Here is a 27,361-nt window from a genome sequence, read left to right on the forward strand (position 1 = left end):
TTTGCAGTGTATCTTCTCTGTGTAACAAATATTATCCATCTACATTGAAAAATATATCAGTAATAAAAGCTTAAGACGAGTTATTTCACAGAATTTGAACAATTCATCAAATTCGAAAGTTGATTTTCGGGTTCTGTGAAAGTCCTATTCAAGTTCTGTTATTATATCATTATAGGCTGATTGCTTGACAGAACAAAAATATTAACAGAACTTGAAAAATCTTTCACAGAACTTGGTAATTAACTTTGAAATTTGATGAATTGTTCAAATTCTGCGAAACAACCCGTCTTTAGTGAGTTCCCATTTTTATTTGAACTATTCAACTGCACATTAAAAAAAATTATACAAATAACGAGTATGAATATGGAAAATAGCTTAAGTTGTGTTTGGTGACTGTGAATATGAATAGGGTAAGGACCGTCCACCACTTCATTTATCAATACAACCTTACACAAATGGGAATGCCATAATTCTAATAGCTCTGTGGGGATGGTGTTAACATCCAAAAATAAATTAAAAATAGGCTTTGAGTAAACAATTTACTTTTGCATTTTTCTTAAATATATAAATCATGGGTCTATGCACTATCATTGCAGTGCACAATAAAATAGGCCCAATTTTCTCCAACTACAATTACAGTTTATGGCATCTGAAGGGTTAACTTATTGTTCCATTAAAAAAACTATAACAATAGATATATTTGGTTATTATTTATGAATAATAACCAAAGTTTCAATTCAAATAAACTGCAAAAATAGTTTTTTTTCAGTGGAAAATAACTATTGATAAAAATATGCACACTTCAACTACACAAATATATTGTTAAATCGTAAATATCATGATCTATACATGTAGTTGGATATTGGAAGGAAACATTTCATCACAAAATCAATACATCTAGGCTAAGCCCTAAAAATTCTTTTAATCTATATAAATGAAAATGTTAATGTTTGTTTGTTCAAAATCTTAAATCTCCGAAAGTTCTTCAACGATTGCTCTGAAATTTTGACACAATGTTGCATTCGAATACGTGTGTGTTTTTATATACCTATACTATATGTCACCTCTGTTGGACGTAAAAGCAACATGCGCTATTGTTTCTCCTTCTGCAGACAGATTAAACCACAGCAACGCGTGGCGGGGTGCAGCTAGTAATTAAATAAATTTATAATCTCCAAAAAATGCCATGGCAGAACTACATATTATATTTTTTAAATATCTATTTATTCACAATTTATTTCTTTTTTCTCTCGAGTATTACAGTATTAGTCGTCATTTAGTCTGTGATTTAATATCAGAATGTATTATAATATGGTCTTACATATATTATATTAATAGCGACAATAATAAAACAAAACTTATTACAATTTTTGGCATAATATGGTTATTCTCAAATATGGATTTTATGTTTGATATTCTCAACTATGGGTATTTTGTTAAAAATATTCCCAAGTATGGGTTTTTTGCTAATGACTCTCAAATACGGATTCTGCAATATTATTAAAAATGGGTTTTACATCTGATATTCTCAAATATGGGTTTTTGTATTTTATGTTCTCAAATATAAGTTTGGTCTTTGACATTTTAGAACCCTGGTTTTTGGTTAAATGTTCTCAAATACAGGTTTTGAGTGTAATCTTCTCAAATGCACTGAAATACGTGTTTTGTATTTGACATTCTCAAATACCGGTTTTTTCTTAATTATTCTCGAATACTGTTTTTTTGTCAATTATTCTTAAGTAGGCATTGATATTTACAGGTACGGATTTTGTGTATGATATTCTCAAATACAGGTTTTGTGTTCAATATTCTTTAATATGAGTTTTGCATTAAACATCCTCAAATACTGGTTTTACATTGAATATTCGCAAATGCAGGTTTTGTGTTCAATATTCGCTAATATCAATTTTGCATTAAGCATTCTCAAATACTGGTTTTGCATTGATTATTCGCAAATACAGGTTTTTTGTTCAATATTCTCTAATATGGGTTTTGCATTAAGCATTCTCAAATACTGGTTTTGCATTGATTATTCGCAAACGCAGGTTTTGTGTTCAATATTCCCTAATATGGGTTTTGCATTAAGTATTCTCAAATAACAACGGTTTTGTGTTAATATTCTCTAATATGGGTTTTGCATTAAGCATTCTCAAATACTGGTTTTGCATTGAATATTCTCAAATGCAGGTTTTATGTTAATATTCTCAAATACTGGTTTTGCATTGAATATTCTCAAATGCAGGTTTTATGTTAATATTCTCAAATACAGGTTTTGTGTTAAATATTCTCTAATACGGTAATAAGTATTCTCAAATACTGCTTTTGCGTTGAATATTCGCAAATGCAGGTTAAGTGTTTGATATTCTCAATAAAATCTGTGCATCTACTTACCAAGCAATAGAAAAGTACTCCATAAAATAAATTATCTTTGAATTATAATAGAAATCACACAAGTTCATAACAATAATATACACCCATGATACTAAACAGTGAGTGCAATTCATAACACGTTTTAATGATAATATCAGTAATAATTCTCAATACTAACAAGTAGATTAATACAATTTAAGTCTCAGGACAATCCCATCCTCGTAGCAATAGCGTCCTTGCCACAGTCAAAGCTTTTTACAATGGACAATCATTTTTGTTCGTAATACAATTGAAGACTCTGGATCAAAAACCCCAAAGGCCCACGTTTTTCCAAAAAGTTTTTATTTCAATTTCGGTCATGCCTATGGGTCCATGCAACGGTTCTTGCTAATATTTCTAAAAAAATCAGGTCCTTCAAATTGACTGTCAAAAATAATATGTAGATGAAAATTTTGTAAAAACAGCAATAGTCCACAAAAGTTTGTTTGAAAACTGCAAATTATTGGCCTAAATGACCATTAGTGGATTCATTTCGTACGACATTTGTGAATTGCTACTTTTTGTAATAAATTCATTATAATCTTTTGTATAAACAGCAAATGTCACGATGAATTTTTAATTAGTACATACAATATAATTAGGGGTACGTAAATTTCGTTTTTACGAAATAGATGCGATAAAAGCGAAATCTGCATTTTATTTGCGATAAAAGCGAAATTTGAAAATTAAATACTTTCGCACCTTTTAATACGTTACGTGCTTTCAAATGTTGATCAGACGCGCTAACAATTATTACAACTCTGTTCAAAACAGACAGAGACGGCTATTTTATCAACCGAAAATTCTATCGATCACAGCATGATGTTGAAGACAGCAGCTCAAAAGAGCTTGGATAAATTGTTGGTACACAATGGGGGGGGCCGGATCCAACAAATGAGTGCTACAAGCACATTGGCAGATTATTATCGGAAGCAGCAAATGTGCCCTCTTCTTCTGTCAATTCAAATTCCATAGTGGAAAGCTTCGCAAAAATTCCGTTTTTTAAAAGTGTACCACAAGAAGAACTAATTGACGGGTACTCTCATTTTCACAGACAATTACTTCGATTGGTCGGCCAAGAAGCTCCTGTGGATGTAATGCAAGTTTTAGTTACATCAAAATCTTGCTACCCTGGATTTGCAAAAGCAGCTATTCAATGTCTCAATTGCCCTGTCAATAGTGTTGATGCCGAGAGGTACTTTAGTATCTACAACATTGTCGTTACTGATCGCAGGCAAACAATGAAAGATGAAAATGTAGAAATTACAACAATGCTAGCCTTTAATTGAGTTTTTAAAACTGTATTTTTTTTTGCGAAATAAATGCGAAATTTTCTATTTTGAGTTTTTTTAAATGCGAAATCACGATTTTTTATTTGCGAAATTTACGTACCCCTAAATATAATATTTGCTGAACCTATTCAGCGGTTAAAAGCCGAATCTATGATTTATTAATTTTTAAAATGTAAAAAAAACAGCTATAGAACCATGGTATGCAGTTTATATGCTCTCCTGAAAAAAATCCATTTGAGGTTTTTATTCCAAGGTCTTCAATTGTTATACAGCTTCCATAGTGAAATGTGTATCGTTATTCCAGCGACCCTTGCCGAAACAAGCGCAGAATTCAAACAAAGAACGCTCTGAAAGCTAATATACTTTATTACCCTTCTTCGTATAAGTAAATACCTTGCGATTGGTTTCATGTGAAGAATTCAAAGGTTTAAATTTAGAATGTTGAAAATCTTGATGAAGAATACCAACATCAGTAAAAATTTTAACATTCTGAGTTTAATCATTTGAATTTCTAACAATTTTCATTTAAACCAGATGGGCCTCAGTAACGACTGGATTGAATCGAATGGTGACAGTTCCGTTGGCGGTTTTACGGGGTTTGATTTCCTCCACCAAGCAGATCTTCTTCTGCACGAATCTTAGCTCGTAGATGAAGCTTGCCACGGTCGCGATGCAGTAGATGTGAGCAATCAATAGAAAAGCGCCAACGCATCCTGAAAAAAAAGTTAAAATCTTGATTAATTAAATACTGGGTAGACCGCCATTCAGAATGCTTGAAATCACCTTTTGGAAAAGTTTGACAGGGGCATGCAGTCCATAGAGAAAATACATTCTAAAGCCTTGCATACCCCAAAAAAGAAGAAAGACAATAAATTTATGAATAAATATTGTCAATTTTCCATAAATTTCGGATTGCAGTCATCAGTTAGTCCAGAACAACATCAAACCCTGGACCTAGCGATTTATCCCCCTGAACCCCCCTCTCGGTGGCCCTGTCTGTGACCGAAAAGCTGTGTGTAATTTTTCAAGTTTGCTTAAGAATTCTAGTTTCCTTTCCTTTCCTTTCGCTTTTCACTAAAGACTTCCGAGGAAGGGAGCACTCAAATGAATCTATAAACCAATTGTGCATTGAATACTTGAAAATGGACATTATAGTTTTATCTTCTGCTGATTTTTTGGTGGAACTGAATAAATGAGCATACAAGTTTTACCTTCTTGTAGGGCCGGGAAGTGGGAGGTGATTCTACAAGTAAAAAAATCAACTTGTAAAAAACAATTTTTTTCAGCTCATTTGTCGGGTGCCAGCCGACATCACTATTTGTACTCTACAACTCAGTTGGTGTATTTTCGTGCGCAAAACGTGACACGTGATGTTGTTTCTTGTAATTATTTGATAAAAAACATTTAAATTCACGTTTTCATAAGATTTGCACTGTTTTCCGTTTTTATTTTACTATAAAATAACCTTTGCAACTTTTATTACTCAATTAGTAGGAGATAAAAGGGTTGGTCGGGAATCCAGAAACAGGGGACGCCCAAGTACGCTAGATGCAGAGGAGGGATTAGAAAACAAGCAACACTTCATTGCCAAACTGGATAAAGGTTCTAAAGACTGTACTATGTGCAGTAACAGAAAGATTCCAGGAGGAAGACGCGAAACAGTGTGGTTTTGTGAGACCTGTTCAAGAAAACCTGGTTTCCATCCTGGAGAATGTTTTAAAAAGTACCATACTATGCAAAAATATAAGTAGTCCATAATGTTTTCTGTAAATTGTTTTTTATTTGAAAAATAAATCATAACAAATGAATTTTTAACGATTTTTTTATAACTGCCTCTCAATAAATTAATATTTTGCCATTATTTAAATTAGAGTTGACCATAGACATATGAATATTAGTAGACCTGCCCTAAGTGATTAAAAGCGTATTATCCCCACTCCCCATACCGGTTCCATTGGAACCGGCTGGGCTGGCGTATGGCCTCAAGTGAAATTTGAAAACGTGACGTCATCATTCTTGTGCGAACTATGGTCGAGGCATCATCGGTTCATTTTACGAAATAACACGGCAAAATGTTGACTTGTACTATGAAAACTTGTAAAAATAGATGTGAAAAAGAGAATAAACCCAATTGTCGTATTACATTCCATATATAAGCATTATTTTACTTTATTTTAAGCATATTCACATCGTATAATATAGATCAGTTTTAGAAACATATTATACTATCATATCGAGAAACGTCTGGACGCGAAACACAAAGCTGGTTGGTTGCTGGGAAGTAAATTATGAACATTTATAAAAGTGTCTTAACTAAATACTTAAACGAAATATTCGACTCTGAAAATACAACCGAATTTTTTTGCCGAATTTGGACTTCGCAAATTTGTTCATAACGTGGTGAGTAATTTGCGCTCCCATGTAAAAATGTCTATTCATTCCAAAGCAGATTTTACTTTTAAGAAGTAAATGGTGATATTATAATGCGAGATGCCTATTTACTGTCAGATTGATTTATTGACGAATCACAGTCAGCCTTACGCCCTTCGTTCTTCAACAGTTGATTTTACCCCTCGCCATTATCTTCTCGTATATTAATTCCTATGTCTGTGGAGTTGACTGACAAAAAATATTTAAAAAAATAATGGAGTGGTGAGGGTTAATAGGTATAGGTGTATTTATTTAACTTACTGTAGCTGACTCGTCCACCGCACAGTTTGATAAGCAGCGCGCTCCGGTCCCCCAGGAACAGGCCGCCGCTCATGATGATGATGGCGAACGATGAGAGGAAGGCCCAGGGTATGATGTACTCCTGCTTGTTCTTGGCCGCACCATAGAACAGTGCCATGCTGAACATCAGGTAAATGGCGGTGGTCACCAGGCTGCCGTACAGGAATATAACTACCACTGAAATAAAAAATTTCAGTTCTTGGATTAAGTAGCTATTTTTTTAATAAAAACATAAGCTATAAGCTCAACAGACTTTTTCACTAAGCATAGTGATGCAACTGTATTTTTAAAAATTGATTAATTGATTGTACATAGACAATTTGCGGATGTGATGTTACTATATAAAACCGTAAACAACATTACTCACTGTCCTGAGTTAAAAGTACCTACGTGGCACACGCGTTCGTGTAATCTTTCTAATAAAAAACACAATACCATTCTAATACAATAAAATTCTCTCTGATGTAGATATCTTCAATTTCTTCAATCTCTTTTAAAAATGTGTCCACATCCCAACTGCCGGCCTACGTGGTTGAGGGGTAGGGTTCTTAACTAGCAATTCGAAGGTCACAGGTTCAAATCCCGGCATGTGCAAATAAATTTGTGTTATTTCACAATTTATTCATTTAAAATAATATATAGTAAACTTGCAGCACGTTCCAGAGTGGAAGATACTCTCAGTATGCCGTGGTGTAAGACCACCATTAAGAATTAAAACATTGCTTGAAATGGCTTTAGCCGTGTTTGTTGACTAGTCTGAATAGCCAGGTACTCCACCACCTTCCTCTCCCCCATCTCCTTCCCCTACCCGCTACCTTCAGCCCCACAACATACCCCAATTGGGGATGTGTGAGGCATGAAATGTATACAGAAGAGGCGGTCGCTAACTTTTTGTAGAAGGGAATCTGAATAATGCAAATATATATGTATATAATGTATTAGTATAATGAGGAAATCTATAATAAGGAAGTTGAGTCCATTTTTTTTATTTTTTTTTATCAATGTTTGCATTCAAACTTAAATACTGGTATTTTTTTTTTTTTTTTTAAAGTTTGTTTTCATAGTTAAATTAATTCTCAAAGTTTAAATTTTATTAAGCCCGCCAAAACGAGCGGAATCCGAGCGGTAACAGGCGGGGTGTAGTGTGACGTCATTAGAACTGTGAAAACCACGTCGCTTAAGCATTATGTATGGAAAAAAATTTAATTCTTCAACAAGGAATTCCAGTAATTTTTTTACCAATGTTAACCGTCTATTATAATTGATGTTATTAAAAAAAAAGAAAATTGATTAAGATTTCATAGTTAAATTAATATTTTAAGTTAGAATATTTGCTTTTCACGCCCGATACGGTACTTGTACGGTATCGCCGTCGCTACTTGTTGACGTTCCCCGCGCGAATTCAGGACCACCGCGCAGAAAAGTAAAGACCAAAAGTAAAATAACGGTTTACAGCCCAGTTCACTGTGAGACTTTTCTGAGCGGCCGGCGGCCTGAAGTGTATCACATGCTATGTGACATGTATAATAATAAAAACATCTAAGTTATGCAATAAACAACATATTATTATAAAGCACTATACGAATATGTATCTTTAGAAATCCATTTCATATAATAATAATAACAAATACGTACATATATTTGACAAACCCAAATAAACCTTTGGCCTATACACCTCTCTCATCTAAATCGACCATCTCTCATGTAATAGAAAGAGATGCACCATAGGTGTTCCGTTGTACGTACAAGTCACGACACATGTGACGACAGAATTCTTTCGACCAATCGTGGAGCGTATACAGTCTTTTGCTATTGAATGCTTTTTCAAGAACGTTTAACTAATTCTAAGAATAATAATATAGAAATATATTTATATATTTAGAATCGATATTTTTTGATCTACATGAACATATTTTTTATAAGTCAAAATATTTTTCACTCAACTTCCTTATTGTATTGCACCACTTTTTAAACTGTTGATTTTCCTAAAATAAAATAATTAAATAAGTTCTGTCCCACCTACTAGGCTATCGACAACCTCGTGTAGCCCGAGATGACTCCAAAAATGGATGGATTGGTCTGTACAACACATATTTATCAGGTGGGAAGGCAGTGTTTGTTCCACCGGTATTCTAATAGAATGTGATTTGAAGAACTAGTGCCATGATCCCTTCATTTCTGATGCGCAGCCATGAGACACACCAAACATTTGTTCACAGGGCCGGCCTTGAACCAAACAGCGCCTGGCGCTAGTAAAAACTTCAAGGGCGCTATGTTAGGTGGTAGGTATTATCTGGTCTTGGCAGGTCGGTACCCGGAGCGGACTGCTCCGATTATGCCTGAAAAGGAACCAGGTTGACATATCTACAACTCGGCTATGGATTGTTTTGCTGAATTTTGTGTTTCCTCCCTCCTATTTCATGAGCCTTCAAGAGCCAGGTTCACTTCTTCCTTTCCTTTAAGACCCTTAATATTGCATCCCTAAATACAACATTTTGGCTAAGGCAACCTCAGGACCTTGTGAGTGGAGTTCATTAAATTTACTTCTTACGGTTGTCAGTGGTGGGTGTGTGTATTCCTGAATATGTAATTCGTAAAATTATTCAAATTCAACAAACTTTCAGAGTTTCAGGAATCGTGCCCGAGAAATCGTGCCAATGGCAGTGATAGAGTGGTAGTGCTAGATCACCATTAGCCCTCGCTAATCTTCCTACCTCTCTTTGGACCTGACCCGGCTGTGTCAAATGGAAGGAGCTTCTCGAGAATATCGGACCAGCTCTACAGTGGCAACAGAGTAACAAAACAGATACAAAAGTCACTTGCGTACGAGTTTCTCCCTTCACACATAATGAAAGGAGCGACATCTTGTGCCTACATGGATCAGGACCTCCAGCCTACATTCACGGTACTTGTGTCCCAGTATCCTGTATGGCACAGTGTATTTTAATGTTTAAATATTTTTCAGTAGAGAGATGTTGTAATTTTTCGAGTATATTAATATTCGAAAGGTAAATTTCTTCTTTTGAGAGGCAATTATAATATTCTGTGATTTTTCACAGGTGAAAAATACAAATCACACATAAACCTTGTGTTTTAAAATAAAATGCCTACTTACTCATGGCCAAATTCTGCGCAATCTTGAACTTCTGCTGGTTATTCGTAGCTTCTCCAGGAGACTCCCGAAACAGTGTCATATCTTCATCATCGATGAGGTAGGTCCCTTCCCGTTCCGCATTGTCCTCCATGTCTGAGTTCAGGACCTGCATCATCTCCTGGGCGTGGGATATCCCCACCAGCAGCAGGATTAGGGTACATGCTGATAGTGCCTGGAAAATAACAATTACTAACTGATAACAGATGTTACTGGCTGGCAGCATAATATCAGCCACATATTGTGATACTGATTTACTTGCAATATGTTACTAACTGATAACAGATGTTACTGGCTGGCAGCATAATATCAGCCACATATTGTGATACTGATTTACTTGCAATATGTTACTAACTGATAACAGATGTTACTGGCTGGCAGCATAATATCAGCCACATATCTATAGATCTACTTTTACAAACTTGATGATCTATCAGGAATACCTATTTAATACAATGCAAAAGCGTCTTCAAACAGACGTAGTGTATACTGACTTTAGTAAGGCATTCGACAAAGTCTCACATAAAATTCTCATACATAAACTTAGTGCCCTTGGAATAACAGGGAATATTTTGAGATGGTTTGAGAGTTATCTGCATAAAAGAAAAATATGTGTTAAACTCAACTCACACTATTCACACCAGTTCGAAGTCTTTACCGGCGTCCCACAGGGGTCTCATTTAGGACCAGTACTATTTTTATTGTTTATCAATGATATAACTACGGTTTTTGATGGAGTCATGATTCTCTTATTTGCAGATGATCTCAAAATTTATAAAACCATTACAAATATTCATGACTGTTACGTACTACAATTTAATCTTGTGAGGCTACAAGAGTGGTGCACCCACAATGAACTATTTCTCAATATTGATAAATGTCAAACGATAACTTTTTCCCGAATCAAAAATCCCATTACGCATCAATATAGCATCAACAACATTTTCCTAAAAAGAGTTGAGAATATTAAGGATCTTGGTATTATTTTTGACAGGCAACTAACATTTGTTCCTCATATAAACGAAATAACCAACAAGGCCATGAAATGTTTGGGTTTTATATTAAGGACAACGAAAGATTTTAAATTAATAAATTCCTTCAAACTGCTATTCACTGGTTTAGTTAGAAGTAATCTAGAGTATAACTCAACAATCTGGTCTCCATTTTATAAGATTCACCAATTAAAAATTGAAAGAGTGCAACATAAATTTCTGCGATTTATTAATTATAAATTAGGAATTCCAAACGAATATCTTAATTACACTTTCCTCATGAACTTACTAAATTTAACCGATTTATCATTGAGACGCACAGTGTGCGACTTAGTATCTCTTTTCAAAATTTCGAATGACAGACTGGACGCCATTGATTTGACGAGTCTTATATCGCTCCGTGTACCTACGCGCGACACTCGACAGACCGCTCTATATAATGTTCCCATATCTGCTAACAATTATTTTCAAAACTCACCTATTCAAAGACTTCACATACTCGGTAATAAGTATAGCTCAATTGATGTTTATCATCACCAATCAGTATACAAACTAAAATACAGTATACTAGAATGTTTGTAACAGATTCATAATTTTTTTTTAAACGCATATTTTATTGTTTCATTAACTAAGCTTTGTTTTGTAAAATTCCCAATCGGGCAAAATAAAGATTGATGATTACAAAGATGGTTTACAACAAACTGTAGTGTTTATCTTTATAATAATAATAACAAACTTACTTGTCTTGTGTGTATTACCTACTTACATTATTGTACTCTTGTAACTACACTATATTTATATAAACTTATCGAACTCATTGTCCAAATTCCAATAACACCGTAACTATATACTTGAATTGTATCTACTTAACTACCTACCTATATCTGTTATATTTTTCTCAAGTTTATGTATTAGTTTAACCTATGTTCTGTAAAATATTCAACCGACCTACTTTGTACAATAAACTTTGCTTGCTTATGTTTATAAAATAATAACACCATAACAATAACCCTACACATTGTTATGTAAGTTCATACTCAATTTATTATGCTATGTAATTAAAATATTTTATAATGCTACTGAACAACAAAACCCATAGCATGTATATGTAAAAGCCTTCTAGGCGTTAATAAAATGAAATAAATAAATAAATAAATATTGTGATACTGATTGACAGCGTATTGTGTTACTAACTGATAACAGATGTTACTGGCTGGCAGCATAATATCAGCCACATATTGTGATACTGATTGACAGCGTATTGTGTTACTAACTGATAACAGATGTTACTGGCTGGCAGCATAATATCAGCCACATATTGTGATACTGATTTACTTGCAATATGTTACTAACTGATAACAGATGTTACTGGCTGGCAGCATAATATCAGCCACATATTGTGATACTGATTGACAGCGTATTGTGTTACTAACTGATAACAGATGTTACTGGCTGGCAGCATAATATCAGCCACATATTGTGATACTGATTGACAGCGTATTGTGTTACTAACTGATAACAGATGTTACTGGCTGGCAGCATAATATCAGCCACATATTGAAAAAAGTTACTACGGCCCTGAAAAATATTGATATTACCATTAATACTCAAGACATTAAAATGTACAGGTTGGGAACGAAGAAAATTTCAAATAAATGTTGACCAATCAAGATAGAACTTAATGAGGAGCATTTAGTCCGGACAATCTTAATTAATAACAAAAAATTCAAAGATGGTGTTAAAGCCGGCAACGATCAAACGAGTCAACAAAGAAAACAACTTATGATGCTTCGGGACGAACTGGAAACTAGACAGAAAAATGGCGAACCAAATTTAACTATAAAATATATTAATAACCTCCCCAAAATTATCAATGTTTTGCCAAAAAACTCCAACTAAATAAATGTAACCTGTACTATCACAATATCAGAAATGTTATAGAATTACGCACGAAGGTGGTAGATGTGAAATTACAGAGGCCAGCTAATAAACATAAACCGGGATCATGCTGCATCTACTACCAAAATATCAGGGGTATCAAATCAAAACTCGGCAAATTCAAAGTTACAGCTCCAACCATCACACAAGACGTCATCGTACTCACCGAAACCTGGTTGGAACCTTCCATTCATTCAGCGGAGCTCGGATTACCGAATCACAACATATCCCGAATGGACCGGAGTCATAATACTAGTGCCAAATCAAGAGGAGGGGGCGTCTTAATAGCAGTGAATAAAAGCACTAACTCTAAATTAATTAAACATAAAAATTATGATGTTGAGCAAATATTTGTACTATTAAGCGGAAAATCATGTAAAACTATTATTGGCAGTGTATATATTCCTCCCAACTCGGACTTGTCGATATACAAAAATCACTGTGAGGACGTCGAGTATGTAAAAACAAAATATCCAACACACAAAATAATTGTCTGTGGTGATTACAACCTACAGAATTGTAAGTTTAATGATCCTAATTACTCGCCAATTTCTGATTGTGAAAGGGATATTCTGGATATGTGTTCTTATTTAAATCTTTCTCAATTTAATAACGTACCCAATGTTAACAATCGCATTCTCGATTTGATATTCTCAAATGAAGATAATGTAAATGTATACGAATCTCCTGAGTTCATTGTCCCTATAGATAAACACCATCCTACACTTTTAATTTCTATACCCTACACTGGAAATGATAATCTTAAAATCTCAAGAATTTGTTATAATTTTAAAAACGCAGATTACAATAAAGTTAATGAGGTACTGTCTAACATTGACTGGACAAGTCTAAATGACGGTGATATTGATTACAATACTGACTATTTTTACTCGCAACTCAATAATGTAATTTCAAATAATATTTCTCTTACCCAACATAAAGAATCAACGTATACAATATGGTTCACTAAGGAATTAATTCACTTGATAAATTATAAAAAAGAATCTCATAAAATCTATAAAGAACATAGATCTGTATCTAATTATATTAAATTTAAAAGTGTCAGGAAAGCTTGCAAAAATTTGTCTAAAAATAGTTATAAAAATTATATAATGGAAGTGGAAAATACTATAAATCATGATGTAAAACATTTCTGGAAACACGTAAAGTCTATGAAAAAAAATGAAGTCGGGATCCCCGGAACTATGAATCATAAACAAAGGAGTTCTAGCAACATAAAAGAAATTGTTGACATGTTTGCCGATTTCTTTAAAGATGCGTTTGAACCTGACATTTCAGATGAACAAATTCCGGAATTTAATTCTGATATAAACTTGCAATTATCAAATATTAATATTAACATCACCGACATTACAAATTACCTTAAAACACTTGAACCAAAATTAAGTTCCGGGCCGGATCAAATTCCACCCATTTTTATTAAAAACTGTGCAGACAGCTTATCCATTCCGTTGTTCATATTATTTAATAAGTCTCTGTCAACGGGAAATTTCCCAAAACTTTGGAAAAAAAGTTACTTAACTCCAATATTTAAATGCGGGGATAAATCTGCAATTGAAAATTATCGTCCAATTTGTATCCAATCATCAATACCCAAGATTTTTGAAAAATTAATTCTTCTAGAGATAAACCCCAGCGTGAAATCCATCATTACAACTTGCCAACATGGTTTTGTTTCAAACAGATCAACCTTAACCAATCTATCCCTGTACGAAAATTATATAACAAATGCACTTGCTAATAGACAACAAGTCGATTCTATATATACTGATTTCAGCAAAGCGTTTGATAAGCTTTGCCATAAAATTCTTGTTAGCAAACTGGCGAAAATTGGCATAACCGGTAACATACTATCCTGGTTTAAGAATTATCTGTCTAATCGAGAGCTTACTGTCTGCATTAAAGGTCAACTGTCCTACACTTTTTCAGCTACAAGCGGTGTGCCCCAGGGATCACATCTAGGACCCATTCTTTTCAACATATTTATAAATGACGTTACAAATGTATTTAAAAGTGTCTTTATTTTGATGTTCGCAGATGATATGAAAATTTACCGAATTATTGACAATATTAATGACTGTTTATTATTACAATCAAATCTCATTAGCTTTTCTGATTGGTGTATTCTAAATAAATTAACCCTCAATGTAAAAAAGTGTCAAGTCATGAAATTTTATAGGAAGAAAAACCCATCGATTTTCACATACTGTATGAATAATCAAGTGTTAGTATCTGTACCCGAAATAAAAGACCTGGGGATAATATTTGACACCAAATAAACATTTATCTCCCACATTAACAATATAGCCACTAAAGCGATGCAAATGTTGGGTTTCATATTAAGAATTTCAAAAGATTTCAAAAATTTAAAAACTTTAAAAATATTGTATTCATCCATTGTCAGAAGCCACTTAGAATTCAACTCAACCATTTGGAATCCATTTTACAATATTCATGAAAAATCTATCGAGCGAATCCAACATAAATTTTTACGTAACATAAATTATAGATTAGGTATTCCTATTGAAAACATTAACTACACTTCACTGTTGAAAGTCATGGGCCTTGCCACATTAAAAGAAAGAAGAATATGTTCTGATCTCTTTTTTCTTTATAAAATTGTTAATAACATGTTTGACTCCCCTGAACTCCTTAGGTTGATCGACTTTCATGTGCCTAGTAGAACGGTTCGTCAGAAGGTACCTTACCATTGTAACATTGCAGGTACCAAAACAGAAATAAATTCAGTAATGAACCGACTACACAGTGCAGGGAATAAATATTGCGTGTACACTAACGGTACTGAATGTCTATCAGCCTATAAACACATTATTATTAAATCTGTATGTCAAATATGAACTTGGCAAACATTAAACGGAGTATGTGCGAACTATTTCTACTACTCTACAAAATACGTTTAAATAAATAAATATTATAATACTTGGTTTAATATTGTAGTACTTAACTTAATATTATAGTACTTTGTTTAATATTATAATACTTAACTTAATATTGTAATACTTAGTTTAATATTATAATGCTTGGTTTAATATTGTGATACTTGACTTAATATTGTGATACTTGGTTTAATATTGTAATACTTAACTAAATGTTTTTCTATTAGACTTTTTGTCGATTCTTATCCTAATCTTGCGTAATAGAGATTGTTAATTAGAGTTACATAGTTTATAGGCTAATGTGAACAACAATTTCATCCTTTTTTATTCAATTGCTTTGGAGGATATTGGCAGATCATATATTTTATTTCATTTACTTAAATTTCATGTTACCTAAGTTTCGTAAACTCTTGTTTCATGTTACCTATATTTTGTTAACCTATGCATTGTTAAATCTTATATTTTATGTAATCTGTATATTCTTATATATTATGTAAACTCTTTACTGTTATTGTATTTAAAAAGCATAATTGCATTGTATGTAAAAGCCCCATGGGCGTTTAAATGAAATGAAATATTGTGATACTGATTGACAGCGTATTGTGTTACTAACTGATAACAGATGTTACTGGATGGCAGCATAATATCAGCCACATATTGTGATACTGATTGACAGCGTATTGTGTTACTAACTGATAACAGATGTTACTGGCTGGCAGCATAATATCAGCCACATATTGTGATACTGATTGACAGCGTATTGTGTTACTAACAATAGAAACATATTATAATTTCACTAACTGGCAGCATATATGTTAATATTTTCGTACGGTCAAGTCACGTTCCTCTGGACAGTAATATTTTCTTCTAAATGGGCCGACAAGAAACTACGATAAATGGAAAATATTTTTGTTAAAGCCAACATGTAGACCAGTGTTCAAAAATTCATTTTTGATTTCATTTTCATTAATTTCAGTTCATTTCAAAAAATTATTTATTTTATTAACATCTGTGTTTTTTTTCATTGTGAGAATTTGTGTAAATTATTATTCAACTCTGCAAATGCCGGCCCCTGGGGGTTAATTGGACGTAGTTATGCAGAAATGTGGGTTAGTTTAAAATTGAATTGCCAAAAATCTATTGGATTTGGAGCGTGGATGATTTCAGGGTAATTATTTCCCTAACCGCCACACTTTTGGGCACAGATTATGGAAATTACACTTTGTTTCAACAATTACAACTGATTCAATAATTACAAGTATAATTTTAATCCATCTTTTACCATGTATCCCGACGTAAAGCGAGGTTTCCTGTAGTAATTAAGTTGAAACGAAGTGTAATTGCCATAATCTCTTCTCATTAAAAATGCAGCGGTTAGGGAAGTATTTACCAATTTCACCAGATAAACCAGAAAAACATATTAAACTCGATTTTGGCAAATTGTGGTTTGGACACTTTCTGCATAACTACATCCAATTTTATTTTCGAAACTCTTTGGATTTAAAAATCAGGGAACACTGACTTACACGTCCAACACTCCAGTGAAATAGTGTCAATTTCGCAATATCAACAACTCTAGCCACTAGAGGCAAAAGTGTAGCAGATTGACCATAAATTCATCTCAATGGCGGCAAATTGAATTTATTTAGTACTTGGTAAAAATATTGATAAAAAAATATATAAGAAATTTCAAAGAGTAGGTTCTGTGTGTGTAGTTTACGTACGTAATCATTACAAATCCTTTTTCAGAATGCCAAAATCGTTGACAGGTTAGTTAGTGTAAGGCATAAATATACCACTCTCTAGATCAGTGTTCCGCAAAGTGTGCTCCGCGGCACACTGGTGTGCCGTGGCCATTTGTAAGTGTGCCGCGAGTCCCGCGTCACTTCTCACAAAGTGCTCTGTAAATCGGTCTTTGCTTTTCTGTGCGGCGCGGCGGCCGGAGGTGGCGTGGGTGGGACTCGATTGCTGCGAAGTGGCCGTGTGCTACGCCGCTACGTTACATTATCACGTGTGCTACACTACATAAGTGGGGTGCTATTGGTACATTATCACGTGATTGCGCACGAGCTATCGGGGTGCATGCGCGTGGCAACATAACATTACGAATTACGACGGCGACGTTGCGCCCGCTTGTTTAGTAGTCATTCGTTAATGCTAGTGTTTGGTTGTGTCGTCGCGAACTTAATTGACTTTATTAATTGCAAATCTGTTTAAAAAAGAAGAATGGGTAGCCAAACTTGCATATCTGGCGGACATATTCGCTCAATTAAATGAGCTGAACAAAAAAATGCAAGGAAGAAATTGTAACATTTGAACGTCTTCGGACAAGATTGAAAGCTTTCGCGCTAAGTTGGTGCTATGAATCAGCCACGCTACCAATGGTAGTAACAAAATATTTCCAAGTGTCATGGCTGCCGATTTAGAAAAAAAATGCAGGCTTTGATAGTGAAACACTAAGAGCTGTTAGCAGAAAAAATGAACTCATATTTTCCTAAGTGTGACCTGCAACCTATGGACTGGGTAAGAAATCCATTTTCGGAAAGCATTTCCCTTGGACATTTACCAATAAACGAGCAGGAAGAATTCATGGAGCTTAAAACTGATCGGACACTAAAATTAAAATTTTCTGAAACAGAGTTAGCTCATTTTGACTCCACTTAAAAAAATGAGTATCCAATGCTGTCAAAGCGAGCTATTGCAATTCTATTACCATTTGCCACGACCTATTTATGCAAATTGGGGTTTTTAACTTTCACTACGATAAAGTCAAAAAAAGAGAACGCCTGAGGACGATCGACGAAGAGATGCGAGCAGCGTTATCAACGATTGTTCCAAATTTTGATCGTCTGTGTTCAGTTAAACAGGCTCACATTTCGCATTAAACATCTTTTCATGTTATATTGATTTTAATAATAAATATTAATAAAATATTGTTTTTGGTAAATTTTGGTTCGGAGTGGCCACGCTTATTACGAATAATTTTTAGAAAAAAACTTTAGATATGCCGTAATTACTATAAAAGGAAACTTTTTGGCTTAGTGGCGGCGGAAAAATATGTATTTTAATTATCAATTGGGTAAAATTAAAATTCACTTCTCGAACCGATTCGGTGACAGTTCGCGGTCATTCTGTCACTGTTATGTGATAAATATCAATCATAATTACACAAACCCGGCTAGACAAACCCTGCTTTGCCAAACAAACCATTCAAAACCTGGGATGTTTTTTTAAATTATGATGACATGCAGCTTTCGTAGTTGAACCTCAAAGTTCGCCGTTATTCGTAATAAGCCTAGCCAATTCTATCCAAAATTTACCTTGTTTTTTTTTCTTTGGTGTACCGTTAAAATTTCTTGATTAGTAAGGTGTACCGTGAACATAAAAAGTTTGCGGAACACTGCTCTAGATCGATATCTTCCGGCTTTTTGTATCCAACAGAATTATACAGTACTTAACCACAGATATACAAGCAGTACCTACCGTGCGGAGCAGAGCAGTAGACAAGGTAGAGGAAACTCAAGGCCATTTAAAAAAAGATGCGAACATAGACAACATAATTGCTCTCAGCCTACTCTATTCATTCACTAGCCCAAAAAAACTATTATAAAAATAAAAATGTCCTTGAAGCAGAAAAATGTCGAAATGTTTTCCAAGGGCAAGGTTCATCTGACTAAGAAAATAAACTTTTACAGTGCATTTCCTTAAGATGAAACTTGTTAATCTGAGAAGAAGAAACCCAAAATGACAAGAAATTTGCAAAAACACTGAAGAAAATTTCCAAAACATGATTGTCCGACAGTACGACGAAAAATTCAGTCATTTTTCAGCCTCATGAACTCATGGTTACATATGTTTAAAAATCTTTAATTTCACCAAAACAATAAGATAATACAGGATAACACTAATCAATAACATGAATAAGTTTATCGATATAATAAATAACATTTATACGTTGTGGAGGAAGACATATGTCAAGAATGAAGCATTGTTCAAAAGACCGAACGAATAACCTAAAACTGTTAATTCACTTTAAACTTGAACTTACGTAGGTAGGTTGAATATAATATGTTTGTAACTCGCTGACACTATACTGGCTTATATTGTATTTTTATCACGAACAACTTTAACACGCAATATTTTCGACGGAAATGATAGTATTTCGGCAGCAAATGACAACCCGCGTGTATAAATAAACCACTCTCATTTTGTTTGAATGATTTGAAACTGTCAAACGGAAAAATTCCGTCATCTCTTTCTGTTACACGAGTCATTATGGTAGAGAGCGAGAGATCAAACCAATCCTTCTGTTCTCACCAATGAGATCTGAGCTTTTAGCCATATTATTCGTTTTCTATAAGAATTTTGAGGTGGGCGTGGCGGTTTCAAATGAGTTCCAAGGCCAAAGCTTAGTTAAATGCCCCTGGTGTAAGGGCCCGTTCCCACTTCCGTTTTCAAATCGGAGGCGGGTCCCGTTTTAAACCGGATGTCCTATGGCTCTGTTCATACCTCCGTTTTAAAAACGGATCCGTTTTAAAATCGGATCCTACTCTACGAAAAAAAAATAATTGTCGATTCAACCGAAACATTTTATTTGCTCATTCTTCAGTAGACGATCGTGCGCAATGGACGACGATGAAGCTCTTGTTGTCATATGGTACTTACTTATTAAAAAGAATGAAAAAATTGAAAAGAATATTTTGGGTTCACTTAATCAGAGCTGAAAGATTTTCTGTAGGAACTTTCCAAGTGTATTGGTGATTTGAGAAGTGATGAACTAATGTTCTTTAATTATTTTAGAATGTCTATCACTTCCTTTAACCATCTACTGGAACGAGTTTCAGAGAGCTTAACATATCAAAATACAAAATTAAGAGAGTGCATTTGTCCTTCAGAAAGGCTATCGATATTTTTAAGGTAAGAAAACAATAACAACTCAAATATTTTGTATTATGTGTTTATTAAACTAATACGCTCTTCCGTGCATCTCATACGTTAAAAAATAAAAATGATAATTTACCAAAATCTTTTCTTTGTTTTTCTTCTAATTTCTCAAAATCTGGCATGAATAAACAGCAAATTTCTCGCGATGCTGATAATTTTATTTTTTACCCTTCTGTCGTTTTATCCCATAGCACAACTCTTTCTTCGACCAATGGGATTAAATTTTCGGGATTTATTTCCTTATCCATTATTATAGTTTTAATTTATTTACGGGGTCGGGGTGTGGCGAGGACTCTGCCGGAACGACTAGGCGGCAAGTGTGAACAGCTCATAAAAAGCTGGATCTACACTCGCGCGCGAAAACGGACGAAAATTTTAAAACGGACGCGCTGCGCTGGCGATTTATCCGACAAAAAATGCCGGATCCGTTATAAAATCGTGTCGGACAAGTGTGAACAGCTCCATACATCCATTATAGCCGCTAGGGCATCCGATTTTAAAACGGGACCCGCCTCCGTTTTTAAAACGGAAGTGGGAACGGACCCTGAGTGAAATACAATATGAGTTCGTTGAATCTTAACAAATAAATGTTATTGATTACGTAAAAAGTGGATAATATAATTATAATTATAAAAAAATGGTAAATGCACAGATAATAAATAGGGATACGCCTAATACGGACTTTACTTTTTTAAACTTTGTAGTAGTTAGATAATAATGAGAAGTGAGTATTTCAGTTTCCTATAATGGAAAATAATGTATTTTAATAGTTATTTAGTTAAAATTAAAACCGATTGTTATTTGGCGGCCATTGGTATTTATGCCAAAGTTCTAATTTTAGTTTTTTCTTCTTTTATTTAACTCTTTAGTACTTCCAACACATCTGTTCAGTTTGCAATATTTTCTGTGTATTTTAATTGCGCTATATACATTTTTTTTTTTAATTTTCCGTAAAAACAAATATTGTTTTAGAAACTAGATAACCTTATCTTATTTATTTATTAATTTTCGAGGAATCGACAGTTTACATTTAATCAGTTTGTACATAAGTATTATATAGTGAAATAAAACCAATTATGGATTTCCTCCTTGTTACTTTAACTGAGACAGCATGATATGGAATAAGTTATTTAAATAAATTGAATTTTTTTCCGATGTATGCATTTACACTAAACATTATTATTTCTAAATAATAATACTTTAATATCAAACATGAAAAATGTTGTCAAAAACGCTTAGCACATTTTTACTTAATTTTTTACTCCAATCATAGAAAAAGTGAGAGATCTCGATATTTAGAAAACACATTCGTTTTGTTTGGGGAATTTGTAAGAAAACTGTAACTTCACTTTTATCTCGTTCATATAATAAAAAATAAGAAATAATATTTAAAGTTAAAACGATTGTTACGAAAGCGGCGTGAAATATGAATTATTCATTTTGGCTATTTTTAGAATTTTATTAATGGATTCCAATGGAAACTGGAAAGAATGATTATTTATTTTTCTAACTTCAAGAAAAAAGATAAAAATACTTTTATAAAATAATAACGCCCGGTCATATATGACCGGCCGTTATTATTTCTCTTTCTAACTTCAAGAAAAAAAGATAAAATACTTTAATAAAATATGGACGCCCGGTCATATATGAACCTCAAACCCTGGAGGGGAAATCAGAATATGAACATATGATCCTAAAATAAGTTCTTAGGTTGTCAGTTTGGGTTTAATTATAAAATAAATAAGAAAAAGTCGTATGAAAATTAATATTTTATATCAAAACGTGGCATGAAGAAAAGTTGTCAAATTTTCTGTTTTTTGCGAAATAGCTACTAAAATGCTTTATTTTCCATTTTGTGAAAAGAGAAATACTTCTCATTGTTATCTAACTAATACACAGTGATTTTCTATTGAAAATGCGTATTAACCGTGTCCCTATTTCTTGTATATTTACCAAATTTTAAAGGTAAATTCAGCAAAGCTGTTGAGTTCCATGAAGCATTCTGTCATCATTCTGTGCTGATGTTGAATTTATAAATCATCATCAATGTTGGTACTGTCGTACTTTTTTATAATTTCAAAACATCATCAGATTATTTCAATGTTTCGGGGTAAGATGTTCCGAATATGCCTATTGCCAACCTACGATCAATAAATTGCATGAAGGCTTACTACCAATATGGCTCCTCTAAAACTTCTCCCTCTCTCTCGTAAACATCCCATCTGACAGAAAGAGAAAATTTATCGGAATTCTCAACTGCAGGATGCGTCTACACAAGCGATCATTCAATGTGTACAAATTCAAGCTGTGACCTGTGACCCAAATGAAATTGCATACCTGTAGATTCTGGGAGGGATACCACCCCCCACCCATCTGTCACCCTAAACGTCATCCCTCCCCCAATATTCCTTCCATAAAAGGGGGTACTTATCAAATTGATTCATTATTAGATTTTTTTAAATTTACAAGTCAAAATGCGGACGTATAACAAAATATTGTCATCTGTGTTATGTGCGTCCGTTTGTATTCGAGTCGTCTTTATCTTTCTCTTTTCCGAGTTTTTAAGGTTTTTCAATAATCCTCATCGCTGGCCTACTATTTATCTTCTATATCTATCTTTATAAATAAAATTTTTAAGGCGAAGCTTAATGCCAAATCACTATTTTGATTAATCTTTATAACGAATTGGTGTACGTTATGAATACCAAAAAAATATGCTTTAAATAAATTGAAGGTTTTCTTTTCGTTTCGTTTTTTTCTTTAATACAAATAAATAAATAAATTACTCAATAAAAAAAATAAATGTAAGCTACTAAAAAAAAGATTTTTTTCAATACAAATGTATGAACGCATAAATAAAACAACTAAAAATACATTATAATAGATAAGACTATCTGTGACAGTTTCAGTTGATTAACTTTTTTGATTTCTTATAAAATTATTTACAAAATAAATAAAAACAAGTTTTGTGCTGGAAATCGAACGTTTCTAGGTTCCGTTTGTCATGCGAATTTAATGCCTATTACCTACAGTATAAGGTATACCAAGAATATACACATTTTTGGCTTGTAGTTTCATCTTAATGTTCGTTTGTTCAAATATCTCAAAGTTCTTCACCGATTGTTTTGAAATTTGGACACATCGTTGCATTCGAATCCGCGTTTGTTTTATATACCGATTTATATTTATGGCAGGTAAAAAAAACAGTGCCATCTGTTGGACGTAAAAGCAACAGGCGCTATTGTTTATCTATCTTCATATACAGACTGAGCCACCGCAACGCGTAGCGAGGTACAGCTAGTCAATAAATAAAAGTACATACACACAGCTGTAGGTACATTGGAGGGGACCCACCCTTTCCCGACGGCTGTGTGAGGAAACTGATTGTTTAACCTCCTTAGCCGCACACGTCAGGACTCTAATTTTTTTTTGTAAAAATAAGTTAAATTTATTTTAAAACGATTCTAGACCCTCCAATGTCCCTGCATGCACGATTGTTAGTACGAAATAATGTATGCATAGTTACATTAATAGTAACACAAAATAAGAACACATCTGAAATGTGTTCGCCTGGTGGTTTAGCATCTAAAATTAAATAATAAATAAGGAACACAATATTTATATATTTAAGTGGAAATATGATTGAAACATAAAAATATACATGCCGCGTATCGAGGGCAGTTTACCCCACTATCACGGGGCAGTCCCGGCAAGAATGAGCGTGGCAAGCGGCCTGGCCACAACGATCCCAAGCACCCGCGTCCCTTAGCCAGTTTTCCGAGAGCACCCTCGAAGAAATGTAAATGGGGGGAGGGGGGGAAGATACTCCCAAAGACCCTAGGGAATGAAGTGAGCTTCAGGTCACCGGAGGCAGGACGGAAGGGGACCGGGCTCGCGCAAACATTCCCCAGGCCCGCTCATGATGCCGGGGGAGGCACCCGTGGTTCGTGGAACAGCCGCACCGGATTAATGTCACCTTACTGGATGCAGGAACAGGGTCTATCCGCCCCCATGGTGGGGAAATGAACAACACAGTACGATAGAGTTCAGTTCGACAACCTATTCATAAACCAATTTGTTAGTAACAAATAAAAAGGCAAGCTGTAGGTACAGACTGTAATAACACCCCTTTACCCATAGAACTACAATTAAAGGCGCTACTGCGTGCAAGCTTGTTCCACGATTAGAATGCGATAAGCGGTGCGCGTAGACCGGATGCGGTAGTTTTAGTTAGAGCTTTGGGAGAGTTGGAGGTAAAAAAGCGGAACCTATTTATTCACTTCATGTCTCATCTAAATATAATACATCAATGCATTTACCATTTTCTCTCTTTAAAAGTCACTCCCTTATACCTCCCACATAAAAATAGGGTTATTTTGTGATTTTAAATAGCATTAAAAAATACAACTAGAAATGTGGCTTTGGCAGGGTAGAAAATTGAGGCATATTTTCAAAACTGGACACAAGAAAGCTTATGAAGAAGGCAAAAAAGTGGGGACGAGAAATAATAGAATTGAACTACGAATATCACGGCTGTATTTTGTTTGTAATTAGAAAGCAATGTTTTTTAAAAAAATAATTTCGATTTCAATTATTTAATTGAATTTCAAGATCGCATTAAAACACGAGTTGTTTCGGAGAATTTGAATAATTCATCAAATTTCAACGTTCATTTTCAAGTTCTATGAAAGATTTTTTCAAGTTCTGTTTTTATTTCAGCTTTGTCAAGCAACTAGCCTATAATGATATATTAACAGAACTCGAATTGGACTTTCACAGAACCCAAAAATGAACGTTGAAATTTGAATAATTCTTCAAATTTCAAAGTTAATTTTCAAGTTCTGTGAAAGATTTTTTCAAGTCCTGTTATTATTTCAGTTCTGTCAAGCAATTGGCCTATAATGATATAATAACAGAACTTGAATAGGACTTTCACAGAACCCGAAAAGGAGCTTTGAAATTTGATTAATTGTTCAAATTCTCTGAAACAACCCGTCCTTAATTGTTTTGTTGGTTTGTCTAAATTATTTTAAGTGTTATTACTGTTTACCTCGCAAAACAATAATAATTATTACTATTTACCTCGTAAATAAATAATAATTATTACTGTTTACCTAGCAAATACTGTATCTCGGAAATAAATAATTATTATTACTGTTTACCTAGGAAATAAATAATTATTATTACTGTTTACCTCACAAATAAATAATTATTATAACTGTTTACCTCGCAAATAAATAATTATTATTACTGTTTACCTCGCAAATAAATTAAAAAATTATCTAAAGAATTTTGTGCATAATGGCTATTTTCATTGCGACCATATTCTTCTTATTGTTGTTTTTTTTTACATACGGAGTGTCCTTGGGTAAAGTGCACTAACTTCGGGTCTGATAATTTTAGAAGTAGAAAAGATAAATAAATTTTTCGAAATTCCAACGTTTTAAGTTAGTTTTAGGTAAAAAAAAGTTGAATTGTTTGTACGGGAAAATAAATATTCTTCTATGGAAAAATATTTTAGTATGGGAAAAAGTTGAAATTTCGAAGTGTTATTTATCTTATTTACTTCTACTATCACGTAGAATCGCCCCCGGACACCTTGTATATTCAATAGTATTATTATTAAATTTAAAAAAGCAGTTTATTAAATGGAGTTCTACAAATTAAACTTGATAATAATAAACATATTTACATAATTATGTTCCAATTATGTCATCTGTGTACGAACAGTATCTAAATTTCTCTAATAAACAATAAACAGTGTTAATCTCAAGTGACCTCCTAGGTAAGTATGGTATTGTATATTATCTGCCTGTACAGAACATAAATAATAATTCGCAGCATCACGTTCATTGGTCAAATGCATTGTAAATATAGTTTTGTATTAGTGATTGACGAACCGGTGGATGCAATCTGTTAGCCATAAGTTGATAATAGTTTATCTAGTCTATAGTTTGTAATAAGAAATACATTATATATTTGTACAGCGCCCTAGAGATTTTTCACAAAAAACGCTATAAAAGTCATCCAAATATTATTGTTATCATTAGGTATTTCGCAGTAAAATGACCCTTAGAATGAAATAATTAATAAATTCGTTCTGTAAAAGTAGGTAACCACCTAAATGTGAAGGACAAAGCCTACTACTTACTATAAGCAATGGATGCATCCCTTGTGCATATAAATTGTCCAGGTCATCTCAAATTTCAATTATTAAATTTGTCAAAGAATTTCGTATATTTTTAAAGTTAAAATATGGAAAGGTTAGATGTGTTATGTTTAAATATTTGAAAAATACTTACAATATGCTGCACTGCAATCAGGATTGCTCCTTGTCGTAGATTAAAAATATAGAGAAATTTGTGGAGGCGCATTAGTCCATCAGGATTTTCCTTCGCGGCCGTCGTCGTTTTCTTTTTAGGGAGAAATGGCACAGACGATTTTACTGATTTAGTTACAGCTACAGTCGCTACAGACATTATTGTGCTCTTCATAGCAGCCACTGTTATTATACAACGAATTACTTTGCGGGCAGAATGCAGAGCAGCTGCCGCAGGCTGTGTACAAACACCGTGTATCTGCACTCCACTAAACTTGTCAATGCGAATGTGAACAGAGCATGGCACAACTTATTGATTTTCAGCATACGGCAAGGAACCTAGAATAGATACCAAGAGGACAACTGAACAAATTTCTATTACAAACAATTAAATTACTAATTTAAAGAACTGTAAATTACGATCACTAGTTTAACGATTTTACCATCCCTAAGTTAGTAAGTTCACTTAGCTTAAAAAGCTCGATTACAGTCAAATTTGGAATAGTGGTATTTAAAAAAAAACGCTACTCGCGCCAAATACCAAAATATAACAGTTGGAAACTACAACTTAAAAATATTATGGTAAAAAGCAATAGCGATCTTAGCAGCAAAAACTGTAACTATTAAAATATACCGTAAAAAATGTTTCCTTCATTATATTAACTAAG

At 33.7% G+C, this 27,361-nt stretch overlaps 1 protein-coding gene across 1 annotated transcript; it reads right to left on the reverse strand.

Moving 5' to 3' along the window:
• Positions 1–3,812: 3,812 nt before the first annotated feature.
• On the reverse strand, positions 3,813–26,955 carry Fie (Fire exit). Its single transcript, XM_089637797.1, has 4 exons — positions 26,677–26,955; positions 9,547–9,757; positions 6,393–6,608; positions 3,813–4,414 (listed from the first exon to the last, which is right to left on the reverse strand). The coding sequence occupies exons 1-4, from the start codon at positions 26,866–26,868 to the stop codon at positions 4,227–4,229; spliced, it is 807 nt and encodes a 268-aa protein (XP_089493923.1). The 5' UTR covers positions 26,869–26,955; the 3' UTR covers positions 3,813–4,226.
• Positions 26,956–27,361: the final 406 nt, after the last annotated feature.

This window comes from Hesperophylax consimilis, chromosome 12, assembly GCF_061612785.1.
Source record: "Hesperophylax consimilis isolate HC1 chromosome 12, BYU_Hcon_1.0, whole genome shotgun sequence".
Classification (NCBI taxonomy): domain Eukaryota; kingdom Metazoa; phylum Arthropoda; class Insecta; order Trichoptera; family Limnephilidae; genus Hesperophylax; species Hesperophylax consimilis.